General features: G+C 39.0%; 1 protein-coding gene across 5 annotated transcripts in view; it reads right to left on the reverse strand.

Moving 5' to 3' along the window:
- NAV3 (neuron navigator 3) overlaps positions 1–20,128 on the reverse strand; it is a 410,369-nt gene that overhangs the window by 114,883 nt on the left and 275,358 nt on the right. For 3 of the 5 annotated variants that reach the window (XM_086471510.1, XM_086471485.1, XM_086471501.1), the window contains exons 8-9: positions 16,403–17,438; positions 6,597–6,712 (exon numbers count right to left, since the gene is read on the reverse strand). In XM_086471510.1, coding sequence (XP_086327636.1) covers positions 6,597–6,712; positions 16,403–17,438 — 1,152 coding nt within the window. Of the gene's footprint in view, positions 1–6,596; positions 6,713–16,402; positions 17,442–20,128 lie in introns of all 5 variants that reach the window. The other 2 variants (XM_086471515.1, XM_086471493.1) reach the window with 1 other exon arrangement.

Raw genomic sequence — 20,128 nt, forward strand, 5'->3', positions numbered from 1 at the left:
CCGGTTCTAAATGTTGTTTTTAAATACATTATCCAGAGAGAAAGAATTATATTTATGTTTAAATATATACCTTTTCTCACAGGGAAAAAGATATTAGCCCCAGAAATCACAGACAGATGAACAAAGAACTAGCTGAACTGCATTCTAATGTTTTAGACATGAACTTTGTATTTAAAGGCAATTAATTCCATAAAACGTTAAGTAGAAATCTACAGATATGAAAATCACTGTATAATAATATACTGCTTTTGTCAGCGTGAAAACATGGTCATCTCAAATCTGTACCTGAGAAACCTTGACAGGAAAGTAACATTTAAAAATGCCACCCTAAGAATTACAGACTGTTTGCAGATTTCCTGTATGAATAAATGCGTGTTAACAGAAGCCTCAGTGTACTTCTTCCTTCTTGCTGGCTCAGCTCAAAGTTTTTAAAGATTTAAGGAAAAAAATACATGTTAGAAACTTCTTAGAAATTTTAAAGGAAGGGTACATTTTTCCCAGGTAATCCTCATAAACACAGAATCTAGAAAAAAATGCAGTACTCCCAAGCAATGATGGTTTTCCATATTAAATCACTGATACATTCCTAGAAAGACAAGGTCCACAACAAGAAGAGATACTGCTCCCCTCTCCACCTAGCCTACAAAGTCAAAGTAAAAAGAGACAAGACGAATACTCTATCAGCCCAAGTACAAAATCATCCCAAATATTAAATGCCTGTCACTTCTTCTGCATGGAAACAAAAAGTAAGACTGTTGTGTTTACTTCCAGGGTCTGCCAGTTGCAGCGGCATATGGGCCCTTGAAAGGTTTTATGAACATGCTGGTGCCTGCCTCCAGCAAAGCCCGTGCGCTGGCGCGGCCCTGGCTGAAGATGCAGATCGCCAGCGCTACCCACGTGCTCCCGCACCGGTATGCCCTGTAACCGCCTGGGCAGCATGGCCAAGGAAGCTGTTGATGTTGTAGAAAGACTTGACAGGGCTGTATTTACAATAAGGAATTTGCACAATGGAGGGTAGTCTCTCTTTTTTCCCACTCAATGACCTCAACTTATAACCAAATTGGCACAGTATTCTCAGTTGCTGTGTTTCAAATTAATAGGAAGGACGATGATCTGGCCCTGTGTGGCACTGTGGCGCAGAGGGATCAAGGGAACAAGATCTTTTCTCACCATAAACAGCAAGGCTGAATCTCTCCCTGATACTCCAAATAAATGAATGGTAACTTCCTCAACCACCTTTTCATGCCCAAACAGCTACAGTCAGTGGCTTGTCTCCATGGTCAGCTGTAGGCAGGTATGGACCTGCTCGGCCTCCATGCCTAGCTCACAGCATGCATACCTGGTCATATGTAGCAGTCATTACTGCCGGGCTGTATCTGGCCTCAGTAAGCCCCATGGACAAGGTGTACCCCCCTCATGCTAAGCATTGTTCTGCTAGGGAAGCAATGCAGCTCTGAGCATGAACAGACCAGATACAAGACTGCCAAAATTGGTCAGGTAATCTAGCTTTTTCTAGCTGGGAGCAGAAAAACCTATGGCAGGACATTCTTCACCCAACAAGCCATGCCAAAACCTCATTTATGATGTTGGCAACAGGTGCCACACCAGTCCAGGCTGGAAGGATCTCTGGTAGGGAGGGGTTCAGCAGGTTCCTGGGCAACCCAGTGGGTCTCAGTGTCTCTGCTGATCTGTTTCTTCTCCTGCCTGAGCTGTTCACTGCTCCAGCAGGACACAGGTAATGGGCCATCATCCAGGCATGGGAATGACACTCGAACTGTGTGGGAGGCACGTGAGGGTAGCTGGCAGCTCCAGCATCCACCTGTCTCATTTCCTTTTCTACATAACATTAAAACAACAGGTCAAATGCTGGGATATGGAGGTACTGAGGCTAATCACACAACTTTCATTCAGCCTTTGTGTGTACAAATCCTATACTACAGCCCCTAATTACAAGTTTATACAAGTTTTCTCCCATTAATCCCTTTGCCTCATTTGGTAGACAGGCCGTCATGATCATCCTCAGATACAGCAGATACATATGTACATCTTGGACCAAGTGCTCAGCAGAAAGAATGCTGAATCTATCCTTCTGCTTTAACACACCTCTCTATAGGGTGTCATTTGACAAATATAAAATTGTAATGGGGAAAATTCTCAGGTTTATTTATTGAAAAAAGACTTTTGTAAAGTTCATTTTAAAATGATGAAATACAGCAACAAGCAAATCTATCTTTCTAAACTAAGAATAAACAATATAGGAGACCAGAGGAAAGCAAATGTCATGACAGAGCATTATTCCCCAACTACCTTGCAATTCAATGTATTCCCCAGCCACCACACAGGAATACATGTAAATCAAGAACAGCACAGGGAACTTCCCCAACCCATGACAGCTGGAGTAACATATTACCTTATTTTTCTGTTTCTTTCATAAAAGGAATTATAAAAATGATTTTAAGACCTAATAACCTGGGGACAAATTTTGCTGTCAGATAAGACTTTCTTTGAAGTCTCAGTGAGTAGTGTGGATCCTCACAAATGAATTATGTAATAGATCTGCAAATGCATAAGATTATGAATGTCTTCAGCCAAGCTCACTTGAAAAAAAATTTGTAAACTATTTCCATACCTATTAATTAGCTATTTCTTTCAGAGAGCAAAAAGTGAAACACAGTAAACATAGAAGCTTGAAAATTTAATGTTTTTATGCTAATCCTGCCATTGATGTTGGCCTATAACTCTTAAAATTAGACTTTCATTTCTGTTTCATCCCTCAGATTTTTTATAATTAGTCAATATTTGTAAATTCATGAATAATTATTTAATCAAACACTCTGCATTAAGCTCTTTGAACACGTAAACATTTGTTAAAGCCAAATGCTATCACTGATTTCATAAAATACTACTTTGTAGTTACTGACATGTACAGTTTACAATGGGTTATTAAATAATTAACTTACTGACATCTTTCTCCAATAAACTTGCAGCACAGACTGATAAATGTCACAGCTACTACAAGTAGAAATACTGCACAAGAAAGTCTGAACAACTTGTTCCTAGTCATACCATGAAAAACAAGAGCCAAACTGGATTACTTTATTAGCCTTTCTTTTCACTCTCATTTTAAAATCCTGTCTATAAATTTATACTCCAATTTTGCAGAAAGCAGAAATATAGATACTGAGTGGTCCTGTTGAGGCAACTGGTACCTAAAGTACACACAAGACAGGGTGTTCATACATGCCTGCAGAACTGGTCTTATTTAGGACTCCCAAACTTCTGTCTGGGATTTCCTGGACAGAAGTCTACATATCTGTGTGCCACATGTGCAACGCAGACTGCACCAAAATTACTGCACAGGTGACTCGTGCCTACGACTGGGACTCATTCAGTGGGAGTACAAATATCACCAGCACCGTGCACACAGAGGGGTTCTAAGGTGTGCAGGAAGCCTCACAACTACTGCGCATGTGCTGTATTGCTGATCTGCACGTGCACTGTGGAAACATCTGGGATCGCTCTGGCTGAGCTGTGGAATACTCAGAGGAGGGGGAAAAAAGCAGGAAAAAAGTCTGAAGCACTTCAGATCACATCTGGAACAAATTTTCAGCAGAGATGGAGGAATCGTGAAGAAACCCAGATTTACAGTAGCTCTACCAGGAGGCAGAACTGGCTTTAGGCATAAGCCATGTAGGAAACTACTTAGGGCAGCAGATTTATGGGGACAAGCTAAAAATAAAGAGGTCGTTCTGTTTATCAGGGACACACTTCTGGTCCATGCCTACACCAGCCTCACCATCTCTCTCACCTTCCAGCAACCATCCTCCTCCCATGGCTGTGCTAGTAAAAACAAGTGATGACTTGCAGAGTAGTGGACAGGAAACAAGTGGCTTGTGCTCTGACTTTGCCCCATCCTTTCACCAGCTCTGAGCTGGAAGACAGGAGAGGTTTAAAGGTAACCAGCTCCCTTAGAAACAGGGAGGAAGACAGAGCAGAGGAGAGCTGGAAACTACCCCTACAATGACTCATTTTCCCTCCCTGCTTTCCCATCCCCAGTGTTGAGACAGTAGCAAAGGGATGTAAGCTGCCTTGCTGGGCACAGAAAACAGAGCCATGCCCGTTCGCCACTACAGTAAGGAAATCAGCTTGGTTTTAGTATCCTGAATCACTCAAGGAGAATGGTGCCTTACCACTCCTAAATCTTTTTAAAATTATTTTTTCTGCATCCAAGTTTTGCCTATATTGTGGAGAAGTCTTGTCCCACTCGTGCTTTTGTTCAAGACTGATTGGCTGATTTTGCCCTGAATTGGATTACGAGCTCTGACACGATCTGCTTGGCTGGTTATGGGAGCAGTAAACTTCAGCCAAGAAACATGAGTGTGTAAAAATTCTGAAAGTAAAGAAACAGTTTATACAATAATACAGGCTAAGATATCTTAGTCCTGAGCATGTTAGCCTTAGTTGCAAATATTTGGTACTGTAAAAATAATAAAGACTAACAAAGCAGAAATACAACACTTTATGCAGGCACTTGTACAAGCTGTTTAGTGTTTTCCACAGATGCTCAGTCCCTTGCATGATCCTTATTGATCCTTACTGCATATCAATATACTGTGCTAGTGTGTTTGGCTACCAAGTTTCAAAAGAAGCCTGAGGTAATATAAAGATGATGCTCATCCATAGCAGCAATGGAAGATTTCAGGAAAATGGTAATATCAAAGTGCAAGAAACTGTATTCATCTGTAATGCCCTGAATGTAAGTGACCAGATCAAGGAAATTATATCTCCTTGCTACTACTGGTATAATCCCTTGATCATATCAGAAAAAAAAAAAAAAAAAAAAAAAAAAAAAAAAAAAAAAAAAAAAAAGATGATCCTAAGTAATAGAATTTAATTATCCTTTCTTAGGGCTAATCCACCATGGAATACTCCCCTGAACAGCCATCACACGAGGGTTTTTTTTCATGCAGCTTCATCAGTGACAGAATCGGCAATGACTTGGTGATAGTTCACCAACGCAGACAATTATTCAGTAAATGTAGTACTTGATCCATTCATTCTTTTGCTGCTAGCAGCCAATTATGGGTGACATACATCTGTTTTCCTTTGTATACAACAAACCATTGACCACATTTTCCCAGTGGTTCTGCTTTGCTGCCTGTTATGTCAGTCAACTGCTAATGCCAGACTCTGCATAATCAGATTAGAAACATCTCTGATGTCTAGTGCCCTTTATATCAGTTTCTTCTTTCTGATGCTGTTCTATTTCTGTTCAGAACAGTAAAAGGCCAGGAGACATGATATCCCATTTGATCATTTCAGCAGGTATTGAATCGATTTTTACATTTTTTTAGCATCTCTGTGGATAATTCCTTGAAGCATCTTGTGATTTCTGTGTTTCAACTAGACACTTTATACATGCAAGACCAGTAAGTCTGATTGCTGGATTAATTAAAAAGATTTTTTACTTTAATTTTAACAGCCATGCAACACCTCCAGGGAGCGTTTCACCATGTTTCAGGGTGACATATTTATTGCAAAAGCTGGCTGTGCAAATAAGAGATGTTAGACTCAGAAAACTTCCAAAGGGACTGAGACAAACCAGGACAAAACCTCAGTTTCAGTATGAGTCAGCTAAATGCCAAGACAGTCCCACAAATCTCGGGCATCTGATTTCCCTTCTGGTGGAGAGATAATTTTAAACTGATGTGTCAAATTAGTGCTTTAAGTCAGTTATACACTGTGTAAGAAGAACCATATGACTTGTAAATCCATTTGAATGTTAAAAATTTGGAATAAAAGGGCAAAATTACAGGTGAATCCAGTGGGACTGGATTTCAACTTTCATTTCCGTAAGAATGATAAGAATAAGGTTGCTAATGAAAAAAACCAACAAAACAACAGCAATTAAGTCTCGATGAGAAAGTCAGCTGTGAGACACTTTGCTTTTTGCATCCATAGGCAGAGTTATGGCCAGGTCCTGGGCTGATGGAAATCAACATGGCTTTGTTGACGTCGAAGGAATTACTCCAATATGATAAAAAAAAAAAAAAAATATCTCCTCACATTTGTAACTCAATAAGGACTTTACTCCAAGTTTACAAGGAATTCCAGAACACCTTGAGCAGATTAGCTTTAGCAGCAGCTTAAAAATCAGGTACAATAGTAAGGACTTGTTCATTTTCTGAATATAGATTCATTTAAAAAAGCAAAATATATCTTATGTAATTTATGTCTCAGTTCTGATGCTATGATTTAATTTGATGATCTTAAATGCAACAATGTCAAGCATTCTGAAGTCGACTTTCCACCACTCGTCTTGGAACACACAGGGTGACTACAATATCATAATGACTTGAAACTCCAGCTTGTGAAAGCCCAGTTTCTGCAAAATGATGAAGAGGCTATTTGAACAGAAGGAGCCAGTTCATATAAGTGAACTGTGCATTTGAAGCCCTAACCATGCATTACCCGAATTTTCTGCATATTTAATACCACTCATGAGTAGAGGTCAGGAGTATTATTTCAACCAGTTGCAAAAGAAACAGATGTAAATACAGATGTTTACAGGCTTCTCCCGACTTACTATTACTCACCAGATATCTCCTCTAGGCACTGTTTGGCAGTCTTACTGAATGACAAATCCATTTTAGTAGGACTGGTGCAGGAGTCAGCATGTGGTAAAGAGGTACTGTCATTTTCTGAGAGAGTTCTGAAATCAAGCAAGAAGATTGATTATTATCTGTCATTCACGTATTAATGGAAACAAATGTTACTTGCAGCTCCATCTAGAATCATATCACTATATGGTGAAAATACCATGAATGTCACATTCTTACTCTGTTGGTTTTACTTCAGCTACACAAATTTGCAAGCAACTAGGAACTCTATCTCTCTCTTCAGGAAAAACTTGGAGTTAATACTGGGAAATTTGGAGCCATTTTGATCCCTTGCTTTTTCTCTGCGAGAAATGTCAACCAGATATAGGCAGAATCCATTTAAATTGGTTAAGTCACATCCCTGCATGTATATAAGGGAAATGAAAACTTGTAATTGCTGAAATATTAAGCGAGAAAGGCCATGTGGGAAGAAGCTTATGCAAGGCTGGAATGGAAATCTGGCCCAGATATTTAAATCTATGCGCAGCTTCTTTTGATAATGCCCCTTATATAACTCTGGGGAAATGGGATAATGCAAGTTTTTCCATTAACTTGCTAACAAATAGCCCATATTTTCTTTGATGGTATATTTCTGTGGATATCATTGATAAATTATAATGAGTACCCTTTGTTGAATACAGTGATTTGCCGTTGCGTAACGGTAAATAGCAAAAAATACATAAAAATATGGATTATAATACCAAATAGATCACACAATTATTGTCTTTTCTTAAGGAACAGCTGCAGCATCTAGTTTACACAGGAAGTCTTGAACTATGTCATTAAACAGCAACGTGAACCACATTTCTATACAGTAAAAGAATACATCAAAAAATATACCAGTCACTTTTTGAAAGAAAATGGAAAGAAGTCTTTACTTAGAGCTTAAGTTCTTCCAGCTTTCCTGACATGAATAGCACACTCAGTCTTTTGATTTCTTAAAACACTAGTGAAATCTTATATCCTAATTTCAAAATGTTACATTTATAGTTCGGTTCTCAAAATTCACTATAAAGTGTTTCCAATGATCAACTAAACTGTAAACACAAGCATTTAATTTTGTGATGAACGTGTATTTTATAAATATAACTGACAAAACCACTGACTTATCTCTCAAAACAATTTTGTGGCAATTAATTTTATGAAATAACTTTCCAGGTAACATTTTCTTGAAAGTTACTTACTGGATGGATTCGTTCAGTAACTCATGACAGTAACTGAAGGAGGAGGTATATGTACATACTGGAAACACAAGCTCAGCACGTGTTGCAAGGTTAACTACGTCCTACTGATCTTGAATGTAATTTTACATTTGGTGTTTGAGGACAGCGTCTTAAGTAACAAAAAGCCCACTCTATCCCTCCCCAGTGAACATACATCAAAATTCCAGTCCCACCTGCTTTCCCATATTGCTTCAAACCATCAAAACGAATAAGGGGTATGTTTACTCTCACTGAAAAACACTTAGAGAGGCCATGAATGCTGAGAGTTTAGTACTGAGACTTAGTGCTGGATCAGGCCAAGGCATATCATCAGCCCAAAAACACATCTCAGAAAAAGTGACTTATAATAACGGTAAAGATAATTGAGGTGGTCTGTGCTATTTTTGTTAAACCCAAATCATGGAGCTGCCAGGGCTAGAGCAGAGGGAGGCTGGAGTTCTTTAAGAGGAACACTGGAAAAGGATAGGTTGCTTTTGGTGTTGTAGGAAGTGCATCCAGCTAGGTGAGTGCAGTTCAAGTATTCCTAGCATTCTCCACAAAATGTATACGGAGTTTACATCAGTCTATTTCTGGTTAGAAACACTAAGAGATCCTTTTTGCCTGTTCTCCTTATGACCCTATGGTGTTGCATTCATTATTCTACAACTCTTCAATCACTTCATCAGCCCAGAAGGGCGATTCAAACCCTTCCTGGAGTGACAAAGAGCCTCATACGTAAGTGATCTTCTAAGAAAGTATAGAAATTATCCATTCATGTTTATTTGGACATGCATAATCAGAAAAGGATTAAGTGGTGTGGGTCTTCATTGCTCACTGATAACCAAGATTTACACTGATTCTCCATCTAGTGAATGGGGTTAGGTAAAACAGAACTTCAGTGATCTAGATTGCCTTCCGGCAGTGACTATTGCCTATAAAGTCAATAAATAACTCATTATTGACTGTACAGGAATGCAGATACTTATTTTAAAAGGACTGGATCTCCCTCAAAGAGTACAAACAACTAATGAGTGACTTACAGCAACTATGTACACCTCAGCGTGATGAGTGAATCTATTTACTTAAAATAACAATGAATACAAGTTTTCACTTGTTCACAACTTCGCTTGCCTGGGTCACACCAAAACTTTTAGAGACATACCAAATACCAATTAAAGTACATTTCTATTCTTCAATCTTTCGTTGTTTTTTTTTTCTTTTTTTTTTTCTTTTTTTTCCATTTTCAAAAACCTGATGCAGCTATAACCAAGGAAGATAAGTGGAAAAGCACTGTGAGGAGAGGTACTTGCAAAGATTCCCATTCTAAATTTTGGAATGTGATTGGTGGGATTAATTGCAAAACAAAATTCAGTTTCTGGGACATAAGACGGCATTAGAATCTAAGCCTTAAAGGAAAAATATTGAATAGCAAAGATCATATAATGCCAAAAATTTAAAAATGTTTGCTTTAATCCACAGAAAGAAAACCATGGAAACACAAACCAAATGTACATATGATGCGGTTTTCTTAAATTTATAGGCAGCCTGAAATAACAGAACTAAGATGTGTGAAATATCCCTTTTATCTTAACTGAAACTTGAAAGATTAAATATAATGTAAAATAAATGTGATTTGCTATCAAAACAAATAAGAAAGAAACTGCTGTACTGACTTAATTCAGCATTTTTGTGTTTAATTTGGTAAAACCATCGATGATTCTAATTATCCGAGGTAACAACAGAAATCCCACAGATGACTATGGGTTTTGTAGCAGTCTAAGTTCTGCTTACTTGAGAAAGTTGGTTATTTATTGTGGAAGCAATGGGCCAAAAGGCACCTGCCTAGCCCTTGGGCAGCTGTGATGGAGGTACCCCAAGGAGGAACCTGGGGACCGGGCTCTCATCAATAGCTTTCCTCCCACCAGGTCTCCACTGGGTTGCCAGCTGCCAGCACTTCCACAGGCAGCTGTGCCTTTTGGTGCATGATGGCCAAGGCTCTTTTTCTGGAGCTGAGCTTAGCCCATATGGGCTGAGAATAGTCTAAGGGTGAAAGACTTCCAAGCAAAATTATGTAGAAGCCTCAGGTCTTGGGGAACAAGGAGGTCCAGGTATAGACTGGGTGCCTAAAACTTCAAGCTGCTTTGCTCTAGGCCTGTCACAGGTTGTCATACATTGGTCCAAGCATGTAGATGCCTCTTTGCTTAGTTCAACCTTTCTAATATATATATATTAAAAAAAAAAAAAAAAAAAAAAAAAAGGGAAGTGAAACTATGATATTTGTCTTCTCCTATACTTCTGGCTTTTACTTTCTGTGGGACATATTAATCCTATGAATGACTCAAGTGATCTCTGCAGGATTGCAGCACGGAGATTAAGCTCAAGGCAAGCAAACAGCAAATTAAAAGTTCTTCTTGTTAACCTTACAGATTGGCCTTAATGAATGGCCCTCTATCCTCTAGCCATTCGCAGCCCATCATCTTAAAAAAAAATAGTTCTTGCATCTCTCTTGATATCGATGAAAGTGAAAAGAATTTCAGTTTAATCAAAGCAACTCCGTTGATATTTCTTCCAGTGCTGTATATATGCACCAGTTTAGGCAACTATCATGAAAACAGGACAATCTGTTTTCTATTTCAGTCATGGCAATCAGAGAATATATTTGTCCCCAACCCACTGAGTTACATGCTACCTATTTGTAAAAGCATCAAACTCTTTTAATAGGACAAATCCTGCTCTCAATCACACCTGCACAAGCTCATTCAGTTTGATTAAAATGAGCCTGTACAGGAGTAATTAAGAACAGAATTTGGAACGCTACTTAATAAGCTCTTTAACACAGTCAGTCATTTCCTGTCTTTAAAGAAATAGCCAACCTTAGATAAACACAGATAACACCAAAGATTTGTTTGGTTTTTACTCAACATTCCAAAAGATATCAGATGAATATGTTGGGTTTTCTTCTGACATCTCTCTGAGGCGCAGCTGTCTTGAATGTGTATCACTGTCAGTGTCACAGACTGGCAGGACCACATCTGGAATATGAGCAGTTTGATCACCCGTGTTCAAGACGTGAGTTAAATTGGGAACAGCTGCAGGGAAGGACTACTACGTTGCTCATGGGGAAGTAAAAACCCTTCCTAAAGGAAAGAGACGATTTTGTTTAGCCTTGCAAAAGAGAAGGAAGGGGATGGGATTATTCCAGCATATATTTAAAAAGAGCGATCAAAACCAGGGAAAGCAACCTTTTAAGTTAAAGGACAATATTAACAAAGTAATAAATGGATGCAATTTCATCATGTGGCTTGTAAATAATTTCTAACAATGAGATGGGTGAGTTTCTGGAGGAACCTTCCCATTGGATAAGTGAGGATTAACTGTTTTAAAATAAAATTTAGTTGGTTTATGAAAGGGTTAGTATGGCACCAGTGACAGCAGACTGAACAGAATATCCTTTTTGGTCCTTCATCCTACATTTTACTGATTATTTAGTCAAAGGAATAAGACCACATTTGTCTATTTAGAAGTTTAAAAGAATAACTTCAGATCATAAACAGCCAGTGACAGAATTATCAAACTACTGTTTTAACTAAGCATTAATCGAGTATGTGTTTATAATGATTTCTTTGCTTATTATCCTTCTTACCATCCCTTAAGCCAACACCTCTACACTGGAAACTTTTCTTGCACAATTACTTGAAAATCAAGCATGAGAAAATGGGAGGATATTTCTAAACACTGTGGTTTTGTTCCAAATAAAGCTGGTGAGTGGTAATGTTTAGTGCTACTTATAATTGCAAAATTTTGGTTGTGACCATTGTTTTATTTTCACAACAGTAATGTAAATAATGGAAATCAATAAAGCACTGCAGCATAACATTGAATCATCAGATTTTAAAAGAAAGAGTTGCAGTATTTTTAGCAGCACAATCTATTATTAACAAACACAATTAACTGATAGAATGTCTTTTACTGAAAACCTAATTTTCATTCCACAATCAGTGACCAGAAGTAGCTTCTAGTAATTAAAACTGGACACAAATATGGCTTCAACAAACCCTGCAGATGCTGTGTTAGCAGGATCCTTGAAGAGTAGTTTAAATTTTTCCCTAAGCCAGTATAAAAACATCCTGAACAGGCAGCTGGAATTGAATTTCACTGGGCCTCCAGAGGTGCAACAAGATTATATTCTCCTTCCCATCTGTCACCGCTCTGCACTTCCCATGCCCCCTTGAAGCTATGGTCTACTAATAGAATTGTTTCAATCGCCATATAGCAAAGAAGATAGGAAGAAGATTTTAGTACCTTGTAACGTGTTTATTTATTATACTGATATTTCCTTTCTTTGCTTCTATCTAGTGAATACTTTAGTCCTCACAGAATCATAAAGTAATTCAGATCAGAAAGATTTCTAGACGTCATCTGGTCCAATGACCTGCTCAAAGAAGGTCTGGTTACATTAAGTTGCTCACAACCTCGTTTGGTTGGTCTAATATATTCGAGGGCAGAGTTTCCACAACCTCTCCAGGCAGCCTGTTCCAGTATTTCCACGTCCTCAAGGTAAAAATATCTTTTCTAACTTTTAATCAGCATGTGCCCTGCTGCAGCTTGCATCTGTTACCTCTTATCATTTCACCCTTCATTTGAGAGAAGAATCCAGTCCCACCTTCTCTATACCAATCTATTACGTACCTAAAGTCACCAGTTTCTTGTTCTTCAGGGACAAAAGGAGTGCCAAACTGGTTTTTGTAGTCCAGCATTGGCACTGAAAGAGTATCTCTGCAAGGACTCGATTCAGACAGTGCTGAAACTTCTTCCAGATGTTGCTATCAACTACAAATTTAGCTGAAGAACTGAAATTTAAGCAATGCACAACATAGAAGCGCAGCTCAGGGTGGTAAGTGGTCAGCTAATTCTCTCCAGCAGTTTCTATGCTTTCAGCATTTCAGGCAATAAGCAATTCCTGAGCGGCACAGCCCCTGGGATTTGGGCACTTCAGATTCTATATTCTAGCCATGGAAAAGAGACCCACTAAGCTCCTACAGCGGTTACTGGAGGAGTCAACACAATAAAGCTAAACTGCAGTACATGCATCCAGTTACAAATTAACGTTCTCCTATTGAAATATTCCTTTACTGTTTGAGCAAATCCACAGCAAATGTTAATTGACAACGTCACATACTTCATATAGGGTTATGATGATTTACAGCAACTAAGGATCTGCCCCATGGAGTGAAGTGACATTTTTGTTACTCCTGAAGTCGCTATTAACTCTTGTTTCCCATTTTATGGAAATAACACAAACTTACACAATTTGGCTCACTAAAAGCAATGATTGCATACAACAGGCTCTTTGTGAAAGAAAATGTTTGGAATTATGGGTTATATTACACATTTGAGCAATGTATAGGAAAGCTAAGAACTCCAAATACTGAGCAATTAACCTGTTATTCTCTTGCTAGGATTTTAAGAGAAAGATTCAGGCTTCTTTTTTTTTTTTTTTTTCGTTAATGCCTTTTGTTTTTCCTGTTTTCACTGTAATCCAGTAAGCACTAAGCTTCTGCATCACTCATTTCCATCTGAAATCTAAGCATCACTAGGAAGATAACTAAATTCTACAGCAAATATCAACATAAGTCTAATGGACTCTGGCATACGGCACATTTTCTATCTTTCTCCAATTCTTTCTGTGTAGAAGAATGTGTAATTGAGAGTAGTGACTGGTATACGTTAAACAATTATACAGTCTCTTACACCTTCCTTTTAGTTGTTTTTCCCACTGTATCTCTCTTATCAAGCTTTCTGGCAACTAAATTACATCTACTTCAGCCTTTCTTATATCAGTTGGAACTTGCAGTCAACTTCAGAGGGGACAGATAAGGGGCTGTAAATAACACATTCAAACTGCATTTGAAAATAAGTAATCACTTGCTGAGGAGGATGGAAGAATTTAAATTATACCCTTTAGGTTATCTCAAATGCAACTCTGACTGTTGCTGCTATCCTTTGAAGAGAAGTAATAATCCCACATGAATTTCCATGCATGGTGTTAAAGAGGCATAAAAATACAATGAGATATCAGATAGGACAAAGCACCAAGAGTGCAAAGCTGAATCGTGCAATGTATCATTTCAGAACCTCCTAGTGAAACAGTATTTTCTATCTACTGTGCATTAATAAAAATACACAACTCCTTGAAAACATAAGAGTTGATAATTGTTACAGCATTGCATTCCCCATTTAAGCAAAATACATGCTAGCCACAAAGAAACTCTTCAGAATACTTTCTTTTACTCACTAATCTACAGTAATATCCTCTTGGGTAATAGTCAAACACTGCAAAATGCATGATACCTGCAGCTATCAGCAACAAACCAGAAAAAGCACCAGCTTACTTAGCCTTGTGCTAATAGCCTAAACTGATCACAGCAGTATATTGCACTATTATTATTCTGGATAAAATGCATTGCATTTTTACTAAGTTGTATTGAAACTCTTTACAAGAACTGCAGTACAAACTCACAGAGCCTAGGTATTCTTCTAGCTGTAAAAACCCCCGTTAGTCTGAATGGTAACTATTGTTTATGAACTCATTGATCTATAAAGCTGTTCTAGCAGCTAATAAGCGTTTCTGAAAATTCTGTGTATAAATTGTGGTGACTGCTCAGAAAACAGTTATGTTTAAGAGCAAGAAAATGTAAATACAGTACCCCAGCATCATGCACACTTCCGCTTGCCATATGTCCACAAAAATAATACGCTGACTTTGGAAATTCGGATATTTTATCCTTAGTTATATCTATACTCTTCTACGAAATCATTGTGTACTATTACAAAGCCCTTGAGAATTGTAAGGAAGTAGTATACTGTGCATTTTTGGGGCAGATTCTGCTCTCAGTTACAGAGATACACATTGAAGCAACCTCATCAAAGTCAGTCTATTACTCTGGGTTTATGGCATTCTGAGATGAGGCCTCGGCTCTGAGAATTTTATTTTCATGTCGGATTTAACTTCAAATACAGTCTCCTTTGCTGTTTGTTTGAAGCAAACAGATGATTATTAATACCAAATTTTACTGGAAGATGCCTGCTTCTATCGTCCTTTAAAATTCAAAATACATTTTGCTTCATGATGAAGCTTAAAAGAATTGTAAGATATCTCTGTCATGCAATGAAATGACATCAATATGTGGTAAAATTGCCATTAAATAGCACATGCATCCAAAGGCAAAACATGGCTTCTTTTCCTCTTTCCTTATATATGCACCCTAACATATATGTAGGCCATCCTATGTACCACGCTGCAAATCGTCTGTATCACTGAGGTTCTTCCAGATAGATATAAAGAAACATGCATATTAAGCACATTCAGTGATATATTTAATTGAAACTCAAGAGGCTACCCACTGCATATCAGAATAAATAGAACCTATATTATGCCTTTTTCCCCTCCCATATGATTTTCTGAACAGCTTTTGTTCAGAATTAACTTAAACAGCTTATCACTCATCCAGATTGGTTTTGATGCTATGTTTAGTTGTGTGTAACGATATATATACTCCCTCAGAGCGTACTTCAGCACCTCTTTAATCTTTAGCCAAGATTATCTAGAGTACTACTCACTAACAAAAACTGCCAGTATATTTTGCTTAACAATGTATTTATCATTTTATCAGACGTTAAATTTACCCACAACTGCAGCTAAAGCCCTCTAACAGTTGACATCTGAAACCATCACTCAAACAAGCCTGCCAGTCTTTCTACACTTACTCTGTCTTCTGAGCTGTACAACAATGAAATCTCTCAGCTTTTCTTCAGTTGCTCTATCATGTAGCAAAACAAATTCAGACAAAGTTTGATACATTTAACTGTTCATTCATCTATTCAAGAGCCGTGGCCATCCAGAAAGTTTGTAACACCTTTCAAAATTAACTAACTCCATTGAGTTAATCTATACCTAGTTCAGGTATAAAACTAAACAGGAAAAGGACCTGCAAACAGCAACCTTTTCTCCCTGCCCAAAAAGTTGAAACACCCAAAATGTTGAAATGTCTTTGAATACTTGCAAAAGTTTGTGTATGATTTTTCCTCTAATATCCTACTAGTACTGTTACATACATCAGCAGTTTATTTTAGGATTTTTTAAGCGAACAGTGTATTTTAAGCAAATATTATTGAAAACCAGCAGATAAATGTTGAGGTTTTTAAATTGCAAAGTAGAATATTCGCACTAGAAACCTGACTCAGCTGTGACATTTCAAAAGCAGCACAGAGTGTTTGTGATTTGTACTTCTAACCAAAATATCCTGAATTTTAAATGGCAAATACTTGCAGTGGATTGCTTTTGTACAAGGTAGAGACTCAGAGTCCTTGGAAGAAATTGTTCATACAGTAACATTAATTAAAAAATAATATTAAGAAAACACATGCATGATGCTGTGACAGAAGCTGAGAGATAAGAAACAGAACAGTGTGATCCACCACTGCTCTATCTGTTTTATCTCTCTTTCCTAAATGGTAACACAAACCCAATTCTCTTCTTACCTATAAATGAAAGGAGCTACTGTGGCAGTGTTGGGGTGACTGTATTGCTGTTGCTGAGGAAGCTGGACGACACCATTTCCTGTGCCTTGGCCGCTGCTTGCAGCCATAGAGGCTGACAGAGCCGCGGAGGACCCCGGGGTGAGAGCTGCGCTTGGTTCTTTCCCTTCAGAAGAAGCAAGACCAGAGGAAGGTGAAGCCTTCTCACTAAGTTGAGATTTTGGTGCTGATTGGGACTGGTTTCCTTTTGTAGTCCTCAGTTTTTCAACCTCCTTACTTCCCGTGCACGTGGATGAAGCGCCCTGCTTTGCTGTCGGCACCTTTGATCCAGGTTTCGGGATCCCACTAGAAGACGGTATTAAACTTTCCTTCTTGGCTGCTGTCGTCTTGCTTCCTTTTGGGATTAAGCTTGCAATTTTTGAGCTCTTCTTTGTAGATGTTTCAGTGACCTGGTCCTTCTCTTCCTTGACCGTTTTCTCAGTGCAAACTTTGTTTTTGTCCCTATTCTTTTCCTCTTTGTCCTTTGGCTGTAGCAAAGACTTTTTATTGCTGAGATTTTTGCTTCCAGCTTTTGGAGGGGTTAACTTCGGTGATACTTTAGGACTGCTGCTTGTGGAGCCGCCACTGTTCACACCACCACTTAAGACATCCATTTCACCACACTCTGAAAAGGTATCATCCTCTCTCCCACTGTCACTGGGTCCTGAGCTCAGTGACAAAGGAGGTCTCAGAGCAGTCCTAGCATTAACCAGCTTGAATTTTTCCAGCATAGATTTTTGTCCAGATGAAGGGGGCTTCACGCATTCAGAAGGGGGTGGCTTGAGCCTGTCTGAAGACGGAGTAGGGGAGGTTGCAGGACTAGGCTGCTTCACGGACAGCATGGTAGAGGTCGCACTGTGTTTGACATTCATGGATTTGCTGCGCCAAGGCTTGCTGGCACTTGGAGAGGGTATGGCAGAGACCTGCTGCTGCCCGGTGCTGGTGGGATGCTGCACATTTCCATTCATGCCTGCAGATGGGTTTGGGCCTTTTGGTGAATCTGCTTAAAAACCAGAAAGAACCATAATGGTACAGTTATTCTCCCATCTCCTGCTTGAAGGTGATACCATACTCCTATGACATGCAAACACAGTTACACAATTTACATGCGCATGGATCATGGATCCTAATTGAAAATGCCTTTTTTTCCTCCTACCATCACTGTGTTGTTTAAAACTTCCATGAGCTCAAGACAGCCTTGGAAACACCTTACTTGTAACCATTTCATTATGCAAATAGAGCCTTCCAATTTAAAGATTTCATCTTTAATAAGTCATAAAGAAATTATTCCAATCACTTGTTAATAATAAAACACTGAGATATGGAAGAAAAAAAAAAAAAGCTATAATACTGGAAGAAAAACAAAACCAGAGAAAGATGGTTTTGATGTTTAGTGAAAGCAAAATATGTGCTAGAAAGCTAAGGTTTTGGGCGGGAGGAGGAGGACTGAGTACTATTGAAATTAAATGGATACAATCAATATTCATAAAAGCAAAAAATGGCAGGTCACTATACTTTCTTTGATTTTCAGTACAGTTAACAACTTTTGATAGCTGACTTCAGGAACTTATCCCAGTGCACCTTCATAGGTGGGCAAAAATATATCAACAATTTCACCAGTGTCAGTGCTTGAAAGTTACAGTGATATATCACCTACATGGGTACAACAATAGCTGCTTTGGTCCCGGAGCTGAGGCAGGTATAGAAGGCGTGTTTGCATGGCTCTGGTACCTTCACTACATTTATGTCATCATGTAACGACAAAAAGAGTGCTTGATGTGTTGCCTACACACAAGAAGCTGAAGTCATGCCTCAGGGCCCCCCTGTCTGAATAATGTCGTAGATAAGGACACTGAAGACATTTGTCCCTTCAGCGTAGAGTTTGAAGTTATGCACGATTTTCGTTTCTGCGGTCTCAGCCCTAAGGCCCTAGTACGGATTAGACCACCCACTTGGAAGTCTGAAGTTACATGACAGAAATGTAACAGCTTTGACTTTCTTAATGACTAAACCCCAGCAGGCCATTCGCCTCCACCTTCAATAGATGCTGTATAATTCCATCTGGCCAGAGTTTTTCATGTGCTCCTCAGCCTGATATGCAGACCCCACAGCACTACATGAGCTCAGTCTACCTTCACAGAAGGTTACAAGCAGCTCTGCTTGTGTCCAGTTACCAGACAAGAAAACGTTAACTAGTGAGGGTTGCCTCAGAGCATTTGGTGGGATGAGTGAAGTTACAATTTATTCCCTATGCTCCAGGTAGCACCATGCACGTGGAGCAGCTTTGGTGGGCAGCTGCAAAGCTGATCCCTCCCTTGTGACTAAGGCAGGAATTGTGGCTGGGCCCCTATTATTTTCTAGTGAGCCACAGATCCTGGAAGAGAGCCTGGGGCCAACGACAGCTGTTGGAAATTACGGCAGGCCTCAGGCTTCCTTAATGTATACCAGGGATCTGTCCCATGGCTGATAGCCCAGGACTGGGTGTGCACAAGGACTGTCTTGCACACATCTTGCCTTGCGCTAAGCTTGCCTTAATTACACAGGAGGATTGGGGTCTTTAGCTGGCCCAATGGTTTTGTAGAAGAACAATTCACTATAAGAATATGCAAAGCTAATGCAGGATACATGCAACATTCTGTAAACAGTGGGATGCCACTACACTCTGCTGTATTAATTGCGTTAACATTTGTATGGCTTCAGGCTATTAGTTTTACTGCCAAAAAAAAAAAAAAAAAAAAAAAAAAAAGCAGCATTTTGATTAAAAAGAAGAATGTGTGCCTTGCCATATTTCCTTCTATATAGTCTAAAACTCATTGGGGAGGGGGGGGTGTGGGGGGAGGATATAAAAGGAAGAGTATTTTCTGTTTCATCAACAGCTTGTTCTTCTACATAGATAGCAAAATAACACAGATTCCTGGAACCACTGGTACTTATTTGATCTCGATGTCACAAACTATAAATGGCATCAAAAAATTACAGAGAACTTCAACTTGCCTTTAATCTTCTATTTGAACTGTATCCTTAATATTTCCACAAAGAATGTGGACGGCACACTTGCTCTCCAGAAATATTGAGAACCTGTCTGTATGTTTAAAGACGTGGGATATAAAGATTTATTTCCTCCCCAGCCCAATTGCATTACTTGAAGCTGCACATCGCTCATTGCACGTTCGGTTGGACTTAGCTTTAGCTGTTCATTACGTGAAATCTGTCCCCACCTTGTGGTGATTTTGATACAGAGTGAACCCAACCTATGACAAGGTTTTCATATTTCTATAACCTAAATTTTACAAGAAGATAGGCTTCTGTTTAGGGCCTAAGCCCCTTATTGCTGAGATGCATAATCAGCTTGTGGTAAAAACGATTTTGTATTCCTCTTGAGAGCCCAGTGCTTCAACGCCCAGCGCAACCTGCACTGGAAAAGCAGAGCAGCAACACCCCCAGGTGTTCAGTTCAAAAAGAGACATTTCTACCACAACCCAGCAAGGCCATGACAATCGGATGGACATTTTCCATTCACAGGCTGTTGCACAAACAAAGGACTCATTAGGGGTTAAACTTTGGCCCAATATAAAATTAACCTCCTCTGTCTTCTTGTCTGTGAACTTTGCTGTGTTCTGTGTCGTTGGAGAAGACAGGACTTCTGTGCCCACAGCTCCCCCACTGCAGCACACTTAGGTACTGATAAAT

This window comes from Leptosomus discolor, chromosome 1 (genome assembly GCF_034619465.1).
Source record: "Leptosomus discolor isolate bLepDis1 chromosome 1, bLepDis1.hap2, whole genome shotgun sequence".
NCBI classification, from domain to species: domain Eukaryota; kingdom Metazoa; phylum Chordata; class Aves; order Leptosomiformes; family Leptosomidae; genus Leptosomus; species Leptosomus discolor.